The sequence below is a fragment of the Silurus meridionalis genome, chromosome 14, assembly GCF_014805685.1.
Source record: "Silurus meridionalis isolate SWU-2019-XX chromosome 14, ASM1480568v1, whole genome shotgun sequence".
Taxonomy (NCBI): Eukaryota; Metazoa; Chordata; class Actinopteri; order Siluriformes; family Siluridae; genus Silurus; species Silurus meridionalis.
The window spans coordinates 13,575,745-13,591,915 of NC_060897.1; the positions used below are offsets into that span (position 1 = coordinate 13,575,745).

At 38.3% G+C, this 16,171-nt stretch overlaps 1 protein-coding gene across 1 annotated transcript in view; it reads right to left on the reverse strand.

The window, feature by feature from the left end:
- Nucleotides 1-450: 450 nt before the first annotated feature.
- LOC124397165 (Na(+)/H(+) exchange regulatory cofactor NHE-RF2) overlaps nt 451-16,171 on the reverse strand; it is a 41,017-nt gene continuing 25,296 nt past the window's right edge. Inside the window, exons 3-6 of the mRNA XM_046866684.1 lie at nt 15,612-15,809; nt 5,613-5,766; nt 2,513-2,619; nt 451-2,156 (exon numbers count right to left, since the gene is read on the reverse strand). Coding sequence (XP_046722640.1) covers nt 1,989-2,156; nt 2,513-2,619; nt 5,613-5,766; nt 15,612-15,809 — 627 coding nt within the window. The 3' untranslated portion in view covers nt 451-1,988. The remainder of the gene's footprint in view (nt 2,157-2,512; nt 2,620-5,612; nt 5,767-15,611; nt 15,810-16,171) is intronic.

The following is a 16,171-nucleotide window of genomic DNA, read 5'->3' on the forward strand; positions in this document are numbered from 1 at the left end:
ATGTGTAGGCTTTGCTAAAAAGATACGTTTTTAATCTGCACTTAAACTGGGAGAGTGTGTCTGAACCCCAAACACTGTCAGGAAGACTAATCCAAAGTTTAGGAGCTAAATGTGAAAATACTCTAGCACCTTTAGTGGACTTTTCTATTCTAGGAACTACTAAGAAGTCTGGAGTTTTGAGATCTCAGCGAGCGTGGCGGATTGTTTGTGTCTAAAAAATGATAAGTTGTTATATTGCTAACAAATACTGAATTGGGTGACACTGTGACTCTCAAAGTAACAAACAGCTTTGTAGATCGTGGTTGGATTCTGAGCTTTGCCTTAGTCTGGCAATTGTTCTGGTTTATAATACAGCCAGTATTTCCAGTATAGTTTCTGGAGCCACTGCAACCATGACCAAGAAAACTTGTTACTGAAGATGATAATTCACTGTCTATTGCAATGTCAACATGTGCGAATATCACACTTTATTGAAAGAAAAAAAGAAACATTGCAACCTGACATATATTCCCATTGTGAATATACATAAGCATACAGAAATCTGAATGCATACAATGTCAGGAACAGGGAAAATGTACAGCAAACACAAATGACGCTAACAAACAAAAAGAAAGCCATACTAGATAAAAAAAAAAAAAAAAAAAGATTGTTAATGGAATACAGCAATGCTGCTAATATGCATGAGTGTCAAAGGTATAAGGTAAAATAATGACGTTATATATGCAGATTAAGAAGTTCATCAGCACATGATCTGAATCTGATCTTGCTTAACGTTCAAAGAGAACCCGATGCATAGCCTGCATTTTTGCACCATACCACAGGTCAAGCAGTTTCTGATTGTCAGAGACTCTCAGTGGTCCTCTGTCCGTTTCGACAAAAGCTGCATACTGTCTTTAAATTTCATTAGCTTATCGATCCAGCATTAGCTTCTCTTTTCATCACATCCTTCATCTGTTTGTGGATCAGATAATACACACTGCAGCCACAATGGTCAGTTCATCATCAGTTAAAAATATTAACTCCAATCACTGCTTTAGGTTACAATGAAATGTCTGCTTCTTCTTGTTGATTTTGATTTGAGTGGTGTTTCAACTCCATGATTGATTTGTGTGTGTGTGTGTGTGTGTGTGTGTGTTTGTGTGGGGTGGTGTTGAGCTTGTTATTGAAAAAAGAAAAATCCAATCACTTGTCGTACAAATGGTTCCCTCTAGTGGATACCACTTGTAAGTTCTTAATCTGTGCTTGAATAAAATTCTATTACAATGCTACCCTCTAGTGTCCATTAATAGAATCTTCACCAGATATCCACTTGTGCCTGCCTCACTTTACTTACAAAATACTTTTCATACAATATACAACACCTCACTTTATTTGCTTGATTTTACCTGAAGTGTAAACAAAGGCAGATTATTCTGAGTTGCATCCTGAAGAAGGTTTAAATCAGATCAATCTATTTATATGTAATACTGATTTATAAGGAACATATAGAAATTCGAATTAATTCTAAATTTATATCCTTTTCCCACCCTCAAGATTTTCTTCAGCTAGATCAGAGAGCAGCACCATCGAGACAACATGATGCAAAATGATAAGGCATGAATTTCCTGGTGTTTTTTTGCAGATTGATCAAATGTCTAATGGTCTTGTAAAGATTCGGTCTGAAGTGGTCGTAGAGAAGCAGTAAACTTAAGTAAAAGCAATAAAAAACAACAAGAGCTTTCTTCATGTTCTCGTTGGCCTTTTTTCCCCCATCAGAGATCTGAATCAGGAGTTTTTCTTTTCCAGTTAGAAATTAGTGAAAAAATAGACCGAAGCTTTTCCCCACTGCCTGCTCCAATCATCCTTTGCAAATATTTTTCCTCGTTTTCTTTTTCTACAAAAATAACAGCCTTCTCCATTAAAAGCAGTCAGTGACGACAGGGGCGAGAGTTAAAGGCGACATGTCAGGGAATTCCAGATTGAGGAGCGTGTGAAAATGTGTGTTGTGTTCAGAAATTGCTAAAAATCTCGTATTTCTTATTCCAGTCCATCTGTGGTGCTCGCTTCTTGCCACGCTTAGCATGCGCTTTCTCTTTCGCCTCTGCTGCAGTGGGGCTCAGCCTCAGACCGATCTCTGCGAAAGGGTCTAGTGAGTGGCTATCACCATCCTCAGAGTTCTACAGAGAGGCACACAAACAAACACACTTGATTATAATGTGATTGTTTATGCCACATACACTGTGTGATTCTTGTGTATTATTATTACTCTCTCTCTCTCTCTCTCTCTCTCTCTCTCACACACACACACACACACACACACACACACACACACACACACACACACAAAGTATTACCCAAAATAAGTTTTGTATACCAGTTAAAATTTAGTTTGAACCCCCTCCTGCCACACGCACACATGCAACATATATACCAGATACAGATACAGTATCAGTAAACAGTGTTTAATTGTAAATGGATATTGATTAGTAACACACACACACACACACACACACACACACACACACACACACACCTGTGTGCTATTGTCTTGGCTGCTTTGGTCAGAGTGTGCTGACTGGGTGGAGTGGCCATTGACTCGAGGATTTGGTGAGCCGTTAGTGATGGTCTTACCCTCGAAACCTAAGGAAGAAAAAAAAAAACAAGTTACATCACTCTTAAGTCATAGTTGACTGATAAGTTCAAAAGCACAGCTGATGAAAGCTGTTTTTATCTGAAGCTCTGGTTCTCTTTCTATGAAAACTTGGTCTACTTTTCTGCAAACTTTATTACTTCACATCACTTTCTATAAGGGTCATAATTTAACAGTGATTGCTTTTCTTCTTTCTTAACATTGAAGAAAGTATGTGTTATTTAATAAATAAAATATCACTATATGATTAAAAAGCATAATCATTGCCAAATCAGTTAGCAGATAGCAGAAAGAGGATAGAAACTGCACCTCCGAGTAGCTTCTGCAACTCGCCGCTACTAAACCAACAAATGTTTACATGTAAAGGACTTTTTTTTATATTATATGGACAATTTACTACACATTTAGTGTACGGGTCAGTGCTGTTTTGTGTAATTTTGTTTCATTCATGTTGATTTATGTAGTGCTTTGGTCCCAGAGGAACATTATCTTGTTTCCTGTGTACTGTATTCTCCTAAACCCATATTTTATTCACAATAGAACATAGAAAACATATCAAATGTTTAAACTGAAGAAATGAACCATTTTAAGGGAAATTTTGGTGGCTGCAACACATCTGAAAGTAGGGACAGGGCAACAACAGTCTGGAAAAAAGTGTTATTTCTTTTTGGAAAACCATGAACACAACGTTCTGTGGAATCTAATGGTAGGGGAGTGAGTAGTACAAGTGGAATGAGCAGCTTGCACATTTGGATAGAGGCTCCATCAATACTAAACGGTATATACACAGGTTTTAGAGCAACAAATGCTTACATCCAGAAAACGTCTTCTTCAGGAAAGGCGTTGGATATTTGAGCACGACAATGATAACTGCATAGGGCATCTATAATAGCATGACTTCATAGTAGTCATGGGTCCTGAACTGGCCTGCCTGCAGTCTAGACCTTTCACCTTTTTTAAACATTTGGCACATTATGAAACCAAAAATACAACAAAGAACACGCAGAACTGATGAGCAAATAGAATCCTGTATCAGACACATATGGAACAACAATTCTTTACCAATACTTCAAACTGGTCTCCTCAGTTCCCAGATGTGTACAGAGAGAAGACATGGTGCAGTGGTAAACATGGCCCTGTCTCAACTTATTTGAGACGTGTTACAGCTATCAAAATACAAAATAATCTATATTTTTTCCTTAAAATGGTAAATTTTCTCAGTTTAAACAATTGATTTTATTTTGTTTTATTGTGATTAAAATGTGGATTTATGCGATTTGCCAATCATTGCATTCTAGTTTTATTTACATTTTGTATAGTGTCCCAACTTGGGGGAATTGGGGTTGTACTTGATTAGACTATCACATGTTATGAACCATGCACACCTGCTTCTAGTTTCACCTAAATCAGCACCATGATCATTTCTTTATAATTATAACTGTATGTAATTGTAAATTCACAGCATGTACCAGATTATCTTCTAACAGAGCAAATGTTATACACAGTAAATATGCAGATTCTATTCAGATTTGGTCTTTGGTCTTAATGACAGCCTGCAAATGCTTGTGTAGGTCTCCACAAGATTTCTACAGGTCTGCTGTGGAATGTTTGCCTACTCTTCCTTTGCAAAAGTGTCCAGTTGTTGGAGATTGGAAGGCTTCCTAGCATTGACCCGGATCTTCAACACTCTCCACAAATTCTCAGTTGGGTTCAGGTCAGGGCTCTGACTTGGCCACTCCTGCTGGTAGGTACAATTCTCTGGCAGGTTGAGCTTGTGTGCTGAAGTCACCAGGTTTTCATCAAGAATCACGAGATAGTCCTCCATTTTCATGATACCATCTATCTTAACAAGGTTACTTGGACCACTGGCAGAGAAGCATCCCCATAGCATGATGTGGCCACTGCTGTGAGCATTGACCGTTGAAATGGTATTCTTAGGATTGAAGGCTTCTCCTTTTTAATGCCAAACATATGCAACGTCCATTTTTAAAGAGCTCCAGTTTAGTCTCATCTGACCAGAGGATGGATGACCAGAAGTTTGGATCTCTATCTAGGTGACCCCTCGCAAAGCTCAGGCGCACATCCCAGGTGTCTATGGGTAAGGAATGGTTTCTGGTTCGATGTCCATGGAGACCACCTCGATGCAGAATGCGATGAACGATGGATCTTGAAACCATCTCCCCTGCTTGGTTGAGGGTGTCTATTAGAGCTTTGGTAGTGATACAGGGTTTGTTGTTTGCCTCTTGGCAGATCTTTCTAGTAATTCTAGAGGATAATTTGCGCTTCCTGCCATGCACTAATATATATTGAATACACTGTTAGTAGTTTTTATAAATGAAACATTTTCAAAGCATTGATTTGTCCAAGGGGTGTGAAAAATCTTTAACACATCTGTATATATCACATATTTCTCTACATACGCTGTGCCTGCCACACATCTTTCAACAGCTTCTGCATATGTTTTCACTGACCACAGCATTTATATTTATTTCTTACATATATATTCACATTTTTTATGCAATTAAATTTCATTTGCACAAAGCCAATCGACCAATTGACCTCATACCTACCTACCTATCAATCAAGCTCCAGTTTTTTGTGTCTCTTTGGGAAGCTTTGTTTCAGGTCATGTTTGTTTGTTGCTTTTCCTACACTAGTCTTGTTAGCCCTGCCATGTTTAGCTATTTTATAAATACATACTGCCTTATATTTTTCTGCCGCCTTGTTATTTTGCAAAATGTTAAATAGAAGTGCTGACTAAGGTGAAACAAAAAACAGGTCTGCCTGGTTTGTGACATGTGACATGCAGGGGCTGCTGGGAAGTCTAGCTCCTGTCAATCACTGTTACACTGACTCTGTGAGAATATAATAAGAAAATACATATTAAATACATATTAATCAACACATTTTACTAAGCAGACATTAGTAGTTGCATTTAGAAATAATAATATCATAAATACAAATGATTAGGAAGGTGGAATACCTTTGACATGGCTGCTGCTGGGGGTGATGCCCAGCTTATTGAAATGCTCATCTGTTTCTGGATCCACTACCAGTAAATGGGTCTCGTTTCCTCCGCGCTTGATGAAGGCCACCACCTCGGTATGACGCATGCCCTCAATGTTCACCCCATTCACCTGCACAGACATGGAAATGAGTAATGATCAGATCAGCAACTCTGCTCTGAGCTTGTATAATCTTCTACTTAACAGTTATGATCACAATCCTTTAATATATAAAAAAGCAGTCTGTGAATGAGCATTGCTCTATATTTTGCACTTATAGAAAACGTTCTTACTATACAAGCAGAAGCGTGAAAAGATTTATACTGTAACATGATGGAAAAATGGTGAATCCTTGTGATGTGGAAACAACATTCCTCCTCATGGTTTAAGCCTTACATTAAACTTCCTGTTAATTTTTCCTTCAATTGGAGAAAATTAAGTGCTCAAAAGCTCTACTCAAAAAACAGCCCTATGCTTTTAATGTCTGTTTACTGGTTCCTTGGGATCTGCAATTTTTTCCATTTCAGAACCGATCTCATTATAGCAATGTAACTCAAATATGTGTAGAATTATTGTGAGAAGAATCAGCGTAACCTTTTTTGACCCTGAGTATTTTTTTTAAGGAGATAGTACAGAAAACTCTTGCTGTTTTTATATCTTGCTCACTTTCACACATTTTAATATTTCAGACATCTATTATTCAGTGAGACTAATTAATATATGTAGCTGTTACAGAACTGAATGATAGAGGTCTTCCTCTATCTCTCAGTTCTGTAACAGCTACATATATTAATTATATTCTGTAACAGCTATATATATATTAATTATATTCTGTAACAGCTATATATATATTAATTATATTCTGTAACAGCTATATATATATTAATTAAGGTTACGCTGAAACATGCACTTGTAAATTTAGAGATATTTACTACTATTACTGTATTATGTAATATTACTCTACATGTGTGTGTCTACATATGCGTATAAACATATGTGTGTATTTTTCTGCTCAATAGTCGTGCTGTGAAGGCCTATACCACTGAGATTTTGTGTTCCTTCAAAACAAAACAAACTTTCAGGTCAAATCACACATTAAGACATTGATGATGACGAACCTCATTCCTTTGGTGAAGATGAGGCTAAACTGTAAAACTGCAAAACTGAATAAAATTTATTTTAAACATTCTTTTTTGTGTTCTTTGGACAATTAAAGATGTTATATATTTAATTTGAATGTTATTTATCTCTACGTCCAAGCATTAAGGGTTCACTCATAGAAGCGATCCCTTGCACAGACTGTATTCATACTGCTGCCATGATTTGGCCACCAGGTGGCGGTGCACACTGTTCGTATTTTTCCACAAGGACCAAGAGTTGGGAAACAAAAAAAAATAGGTCAGTCATTTTCCACTTTAGCATTTTTTTAACAGTTATTTTTATTTTAAACAGCAAACGTGAATATAAAAATTATATAAAAAGTGGTCTCGCCCTGGCAAGTCAGGTAGAAATAAGAGCTTCAGCATTTGATTGCTTAAAATGTTTCTTTCTCTTCTTTGGCATCATTTAACATGAGTTTTCCCTTTTTCTTTTGGTCCCCCCTTCAGTTAGTCTCTTAGCAACTAGTTTGGCTGTGGGATCAGGTTCACCAAATGGAAAAGGAGAGACAGAGAGAGAGAGGGAGAGAGACAGAAAGAGAGAGAGAGAGAGAGAGAGAGAGAGAGAGAGAGAGAGAGAGAGAGAGGGAGGAACAGAATTAGGTCAGAGAACCTAATCTTGGAAAAAGAATTCTTCTTTAAAAAACAGTTTTTATTATATGATAGGCTTTTATGTATATTTAAAATATTTTCATCAGGTTTGGAAAGAAGCAAGGGCAGGTAGCGCAAGGCCATCAAATATTGATGCAAGAGGCCAGTGTTGTGGCAATACTGCAGGTTTCAGGTGACACAGCTGTGCGTATGTGTGCGTGTGTGTGTGTGTGTGTGTGTGTGTGCGTCTGTGCAAGTGTAGGCATAGGTGCAGAGCTCTCTTTAAAATTAAAAACCTGCATAAGAAAAAGTGCAACAGACGGCTGATAAGCAGGCAGGTCCCTTGTCTGATGATATTCTTTCTCAAAGGGAAAAACATTGTTTATTTGCAGAATGAGAAAATGCAACTTTTTATGGATAAGAGGTCTAGTCTAAAGCAAAAAAAACAAAAAACTAATGTAATTAATATACTAAAAAGGTGATGAATTCAAAAGTGTACAAATGCATTTGTGTCATATAAATTTAGAAACAGATGGCATGATGACATCAGCATGCTGAGTCGAGCATGCTTGTTCAATAACTACTGCCTACTGAGAGAGTGAGGTGAAAATACAATGTGCACAGAGACACAACGATTGTCAGATCCAGATGACCGTGACCTGTCGGCCATACAACACAGCTCTAATTTTCTCGGGTCAGAAGGTCACTTTGTTCTAATGATCAAGTCTATCTTTTGCCATCATTCTTTGCTTATATCCTCCAGGCCCCTTCTCAGCCAGCGGCTTGCCTTTTACCTTTCTTTCTCTTAGTGGAGATGTGGCTGCACTCTTAATCCAAACTCAATGAGTTGAATGACAGAAGGAAGGAGGGATTAGTAGAGAGAAAGGAGTTGCAAGCCTCCAAGTTCCCAGGAGATCAACAACAAATAACACACGCGCGCACACACACTCACACACACACACTTGCACACTCAAAGCAGACCTGCCTTAACTGTCCACACTTACACACAAACCCCTGTCCTAGAGAAGTACTTTAAAATCTTTCTGCTAGATCTTTAATGAACTTGCTTTACATTTTTACTCTAAATTTCCTTACAGTAGAAGACAATGGCTGTGCAAAGCAGATACACACACCAGACACTTTACTAGAAGAGGACGTATACCTGTATCATTCATGTTTTTATCCCAAATAATACATACTACTACATTATATCATTGAATTCACAATTTGGTGTTTCACACTAAACACTTTGTGAATTTTGCTTTACATGGTTACACATTTTACTGACAATTTCCACAGATATCTTTTTCTTTCTTCAGGAAAACATAAAACTGTGGTAACTGATCTGAAAAATAAAGCAGAAAAAACCTGGTGTATGCATTTAACCGCACACTCACACACACACACACACACACACACACACACACACACACACACACACACACACACACACACACACACACATTTACACACACCACACTGCCATGGAAAAAACAAAGATGAATAACCAGTTTTCATTCATTAAAAGCTGAAAAGATTATATATTGGAGAGAGAGAGAGAGAGAGAGAGAGAGAGAGAGAGAGAGAGAGAGAGAGAGAGAGAGCGAGAAAGAGCGAGCAAGAGAGACTGTGGTAACCCACAAAAGATTTTCCTCTGAGAATACACTAATACATAAAATAAATCTGTGAAATGAAGCGAACAAGTAGTGGCAAACTGACAAGTGAACTATGGTATAGCTGTGTAAATAGGCTTTATTTTTAATGAACTATAAACACATTTAGAACATGCAATGATGCATTTATAATTAATTCATACATATATATTGTCTTATAGATAGATCAAATATATTAACAGATACTATAACTAATTTAGCCTTTTATGCTAATTGAAATGTACAACTGTACTGTGCATTTCAATGTACTGTATATTATACATGCTATACTACAAAGGGGTTTGTGAAAACCTGACCATAATACTCATATGTGCTTGTTGATCATCCCATTCCAGCATACACTTCCCCTTCCCTATTATAATAGTCTCCACTCTTCTGTCAAGTCTTTCCACAAGATTTTAGAGCATGGCTGTTGGATTCAACTATTCTTCTACTAGAGCATTTGTGAGATATTTTGCGATACCTGGTTTGCAGTCAGTGTTCCAGTTCATCCCAAATATATTCATGAGGTTTGTGGTCAGAGATCTGTGTAGGACACCTGAAGATTTTCATTTCAATCTTGGCTAACCGTGTTCATAGAATGCACATTGCTTTGTGCACAGAAGAATTGTCATACAGGAACATGACACTCCAGCACTCCAGTTCAAATAAAGGGAAACTCAAATTACAGCATACAAAAATATTCTATACAATTGTATGCTTTCAAATTTCTGCCAATACTTTAGGGATGAACTGAACCAGGTGTGCTGATGCCAGCTTCCTAACTTTACTGGAATAGAAAGAAAGAATTCAATAAATAATTCACTGTGCTGTAATGTACATGGGACAAGTAAAAAGCACTGTTCTAATTAGTTTAGAATGAGATATTTCCGTAAATAGTAAGTCATCTGCACTGTGAATTTAAATGTATATATTTAGTTCCTTTCTTAATCAGGAGAGTTTTCAGTGAGTTTGCAAAATTATACACATACAAGTGCACATACAACTTTCACAGTCAGGTGTCCACAAACTTTTCCATATAGTGATACATGAACTTCTATTGGCAATGTATTGTGCAAAAACACCACTTGCCTAATTACCAACATTGAGTATTACGTATAGAGAATTAAAAGTTGATGCTGATTATTATTATTATTATTATTTTACAATTGCTATAAAGTGTAATTTTAATACTAATCTTTATAATGTGTTTTTTAAATACATTATAACACATTATACATTTATTTAAAAGTCATTATACACATTGCCTTCAAAGAGAATGCTACTGGAAGTGTTTAAAGATTTGATTCTCCACGATTTTCCAATTGACATAGACAGCAAATGGCCTCACTTTCAGTTTATTTCCATAACTACCATTTTCAACACTAACAAACAATGGAAAACTTCAACATCATCACTGGCCAGTATAACTCATCTCATTCAACGGCATTAAACACACAGCACACCTCAGTGGAAATCCAGGAAATCTGAAGGTCATTCACCAAGGATAAATAACATTATTCACCTTGGAAGCCCCGAAGAAGCCACAAATACACACAGGGTTTAAAGTGAGGACTGAGATCTGTGGAGACCACAGATGCAGAAAAGTAAGACTCGATCTTCTCTTCCCAAAATCAGTCATGTATCTCTAGCTATATAAACTACAATAATTACTCTCCCCTGAAAGAAAGAGGAAATTATGTAAGCAAATTAGGCATTCAGACTAGTTAACCCCAGTTACATTCCTTTTAGTTGAAATTTAAGGTTCTAATTAACAGGGGTTTAAGGATAAATAGCTGATGGATGACTAGCTGTGTTAGAGGTCAATGGTCAAAGTGCAAAACTAATATAAGGCTTTCCTCATGCTCTGTCTGAGACCTTGGCTACGTGTCAAACTTTAAGCATCTGAATTCAATTAAAGCCAAATAGGTGCGTATTTGTTTGCTTAAACGTATGCAATTCTTCTATAATAATAAATATGAACCCTAACCCTAACCCTGAATCAGAAATATAATTTTTTTTATATATATCTCGAAAACTGCACTCATCATAGATGTAATAAACTACCTAAAACATGATACTTAAAAGTGATGTAGCATAGTAGTGATCCTCAGCAATATCACTTTCACTCCATTTATTCTGTAACTCGATGACTCAGCTGCATTTGTATCTGTACTTGGATTTAAACGCGAAGTAGACATGACCAGATCTAATAGCCTTGTTTGACTTTTTAATTAAACATTGTACTAAACTTTGAAAACACTGGATGACTTCGGGGTACAATAAAATCTAGAAATGCCAGCACTGGTAGCATGGCCTGCTTTGCCTCATCACTTTAAACATGGCCTACAGATTTTTGTTTTTAATCACTGCTCATGCGGGTTATGATTTTTGTTTATACCTTCCTGTTAAAGTTTCAAACAATATTATCTGGTCCTTTTCTGAATAAAATAGTAGCCCGGCAGTTGCTAAGGTACTGGTGTGGCTTTTTTCAACCTCATACTCGCATAAAGGTTTGTGGATTTAGAGAAAGAGTACGACAGGGTTCCGAGAGAGGAGTTGTGGTATTGTACGAGGAAATCAGGTGTGTCAGAGAAGTATGTAAGGGTGGTGCAGGACATGTATGAGGACAGTGTGACAGCAGTGACGTGTGCAGGAGGAACGACAGACTGGTTTAAGGTGGATGTTGGATTGCATCAAGGATCGGCTCTAAGCCCTTTCCTGTTTGCAGTGGTGATGGACAGGTTGACGGACGAGGTCAGACAGGAGTCTCCATGGACTATGATGTTTGCGGTTGATATTGTGATTTGTGGTAAGAGTAGGAAACAGGTTGAAAAGAGCCTGGAGAGGTGGAGGTACATGTTGGAGAGAAGGGGAATGAAAGTCAGTAAGAGTAAGAGAGGGTACATGTGTGTAAATGAGACGGAGCCCAGTGGAGTGGTGCGGTTGCAGGCAGAAGAGTTGGTGAAGTTAGAGGAGTTCAGGTACCTGGGATCAACAGTGCAAAGTAATGGAGAGTGTGTTAAAGAAGTGAAGAAAAAGGGTGGAATGGATGGAGAAGAGTGGCAGGAGTGATTTGTGATAGAGGGGGTATCTGCGTGATATCTATCTCAGTGATATCTGGTATCTACCTGAGTGAAAGGGAAAGTTTATAGAACTGTGGTGAGACCTGTGATGTTGTATGGTTTAGAGACAGTGGCATTGAGTAAAAGACAGGAGGTGGAGCTGGAGGTAGCAGAGATGAAGATGCTGAGGTTTTCTTTGTAAGTGACGAGGATGGACAGGATTAGAAACGAGTTTATTAGAGGGACATCGCATGTAGGACGTTTTGGAGACAAGTTGAGGGAGGCTAGATTGAGATGGTTTGGACATGTGCAGAAGAGGGACATGGGGTATACAGTAAAACCCCGTTGTACGAGCAACCTATAGTACGAGCAAACGGAGATACGAGCAAATTTCGAAGGCACGAGCAAACCCACGCTGCCGGTTCCCTGTTTTTGGCGGAGGGTCGCATCAGTCGCTTAGTTGATGACGTATCACTCATTCGCTCTCGTTGTTCAGTGCAGCAAAAACGTGTGGCAGCGGGGGCGTGGCCGAGCGGCGGTTCGTGAATGGAGGGCGGGTCCGGGAGCAGATAGGCAGGGGATTGCTTTACCTGAAGTTAATGTGACCTAATGATTGTTCTCTCTTTTTAAGTTATCGGAGGGTGCATTTAAGGAGGAGAGCGTGTGTGTGTGCGTGTGCGTGCGTGCGTCAGAGACGTGCTGCGTGGGGCACTAAGCAGACCGACACAAAAAAAATAAAATAAAAGTGGCTCCCGTATTCATACGCTCTCCCACAGTAACTTTTTTTTGTTTTATATTTTTATTTCACTAGAAATCTTGAAAAATGTCTCCCAAGAAAATCAGTGATTGTGCTGTGAAAACGTCAGCAAATATAATTACCATGGAAACCGAGAAGGTTATGAGCGTGGTGCGCGTCTCACACTCGCAATCAACCACTATCACATGAGTAAGTGTTAAATTATGTTTATATTACGGTCATTTGCTGTGTATTTATTTTAAAAATAGGCTACAAATACTTTTTAAGTGCGGAAATAAGCGATCGAATGACTTCTCGGAACGGATTAAATCACTTTTACATTCATTCCTATGGGGAAAATTAGTTCGAACATACGAGCAAATGGACCTACGAGCAATTTTCAAGAATGAATTATGCTCGTACAACGGGGTTCCACTGTATTGGTAGGAGAATGCTGGGGATGGAGCCGCCAGGAGGGAGGACAAGAGGAAGGCCAAAGAGGAGGTTTATGGATGTGGTGAGGGAAGACAAGCAGGTGGTTGGGGTGAAAGAGGCAGATGGACAGGACAGGGGGGTATGAAGAAGGATGATCCGCTGTGGCGACCCCTAATGGATGAACCCGAAAGAAGCAGAAGATACTCGCATAAAAGTAAAAAAAAGTCAAATGTCAAATGTAGTCTCATCCAGATGCCCAACAGCCCTGTTGTCTGTACTGTCAGTACAGAATAATAAATTTGGACAAACCCGATTCCAAAAAAAGTTGGGACACTGTACAAATTGTAAATAAAAAAGGAATGCAATAATTTACAAATCTCATAAACTTACATTTTATTCACAATAGAATATAGATAACATATCAAATGTTGAAAGTGAGACATTTTGAAATGTCATGCCAAATATTGGCTCATTTTGGATTTCATGAGAGCTACACATTCCAAAAAAGTTGGGACAGGTAGCAATAAGAGGCCGGAAAAGTTAAATGTACATATAAGGAACAGCTGGAGGACCAATTTGCAACTTATTAGGTCAATTGGCAACATGATTGGGTATAAAAAGAGCCTCTCAGAGTGGCAGTGTCTCTCAGTAGTCAAGATGGGCAGAGAATCACCAATTCCCCCAATGCTGCGGTGAAAAATAGTGGAGCAATATCAGAAAGGAGTTTCACAGAGAAAAATTGCAAAGAGTTTGAAGTTATCATCATCTACAGTGCATAATATCATCCAAAGATTCAGAGAATCTGGAACAATCTCTGTGCGTAAGGGTCAAGGCCGGAAAACCATACTGGATGCTTACGATCTTCGGGCTCTTAGACGGCACTGCATCACATACAGGAATGCTACTGTAATGGAAATCACAACATGGGCTCAGGAATACTTCCAGAAAATATTGTCGGTAAACACAATCCACCATGCCATTCGCCGTTGCTAAAACTCTATAGCTGAAAAAAGAAGCGATATCTAAACATGATCCAGGAGCGCAGGCATATTTCCTGGGCCAAGGCTCATATAAAATGGATTGCAGCAAAGTGGAAAACTGTTCTGTGGTCAGATGAATCAAAATTTGAAGTTCTTTTTGGAAAACTGGGACGCCATGTCATCCGGACTAAAGAGGACCAGGACAACCCAAGTTGATATCAGCGCTCAGTTCAGAAGCCTGCATCTCTGATAGTATGGGGTTGCATGAGTGCGTGTGGCATGGGCAGCTTACACATCTGGAAAGGCACCATCAATGCTGAAAGGTATATATAAGTTCTACAACATATAGAACAACATATGCTCCCATCCAGATGTCGTCTCGTTCAGGGAAGACCTTGCATTTTCCAACATGACAATGCCAGACCACATACTGCATCAATTGAAATGGCCAGCCTGCAGTCCAGATCTCTCACCCATAGACAACTTTTGGCGCATCATAACGAGGAAGATGCGACAAAGAAGACCTAAGACAGTTGAGCAACTAGAAGCCTGTATTAGACAAGAATGGGACAATATTCCTATTCATAAACTTGAGCAACTTGTCTCCTCAGTCCCCAGACGTTTGCAGACTGTTATAAAAAGAAGAGGGGCTGCCACACAGTGGTAAACATGGCCTTGTCCCAACTTTTCTGAGATGTGTTAATGCCATGAAATTTAAAATCAACTTACTTTTCCCTTAAAATGATCAATTTCATTTAAGCATTTGATATGTCATCTATGTTGTATTCTGAATAAAATATTGAAATTTGAAACTTCCCCATCATTGCATTCTGTTTTTATTTACAATTTGTACAGTGTCCCAACTTTTTTGGAATCGGGTTTGTATATGGTAGACTACATACAAATACACTAATGCAGAAATATCAATTAGGTAATCAATTGTTCTGCATAACATTACAGTAATCATATAATATAAATTTCAAACAGGCACTGTAGTTAGCTGACTCTGCATTTCCTTTAGCATTAGTATAAGTTAATAGCAAGCTAAAGAAGCAGTTCTTCCAGGTATGGCATGTAACTCAAAATATGTTACAAAACTTGTAAAACAGGGTGGCCATCTTCTTATCGAGAAAAAAAGTGATAATCAAAAACGAATGTGAAACCTACAAATAAATATAAAAGGTGCTGCTTTAACTCTTCAACTGAGGCTACATTAATTAAAGAAACTGGAAGGAAAAAATAAAGTCTGATGAAGAATTAGAAGTATTATGTGTATGTACTGAATAAAGTTTTTTGTCTTTTTAAAAATAAATCTTGAGATAAAATTATCTACACATTAACCTTAATCCATTTTTTCTCACCTCAATGAGTCTGTCCTGTGGCCGAAGACCTGCGCGGTCAGCTGGAGATCCCGGGTCCAGAGAGCGGATGTACTGACCAGGTTTGGACTTCTCACTGTGAAGGTTAAAGCCATACCCTGTTTCTGCCCGGACCAGGTGACAAAACCTGGGGATGAGCTCGGACACATCTGCTGGAGCAGACGGCACCACTGGAGCCTCCTGAGACAGAGAGACACAAAGGGGTCCAGTTAAACTAAGATCCGAAGTGTGGTGGTTATTTAGTCAGTGCAAATATGTCAAAATCCTAAAGTGCATTATAAGCAGTAACAGAGAAAATTATTCGACTTGTTTATGATGATTCCATCCTCTGCATTCTCAGTTACTCCAGATGGCATGTTACAGATGTGTCATTTCCATAAATCTGGTGCACTTGGTTCCATAAAGGCAATAAAAAAATCAAATAATCGGAAGTGGATACCCAAAATGAAACTTAATGTTGATGTCTTTATCTTTACAATGTATACATGATTAGAAGATTACTGTAATGCTTGTTGGACTTCCAGTGTATTAGTTTGCTCTGT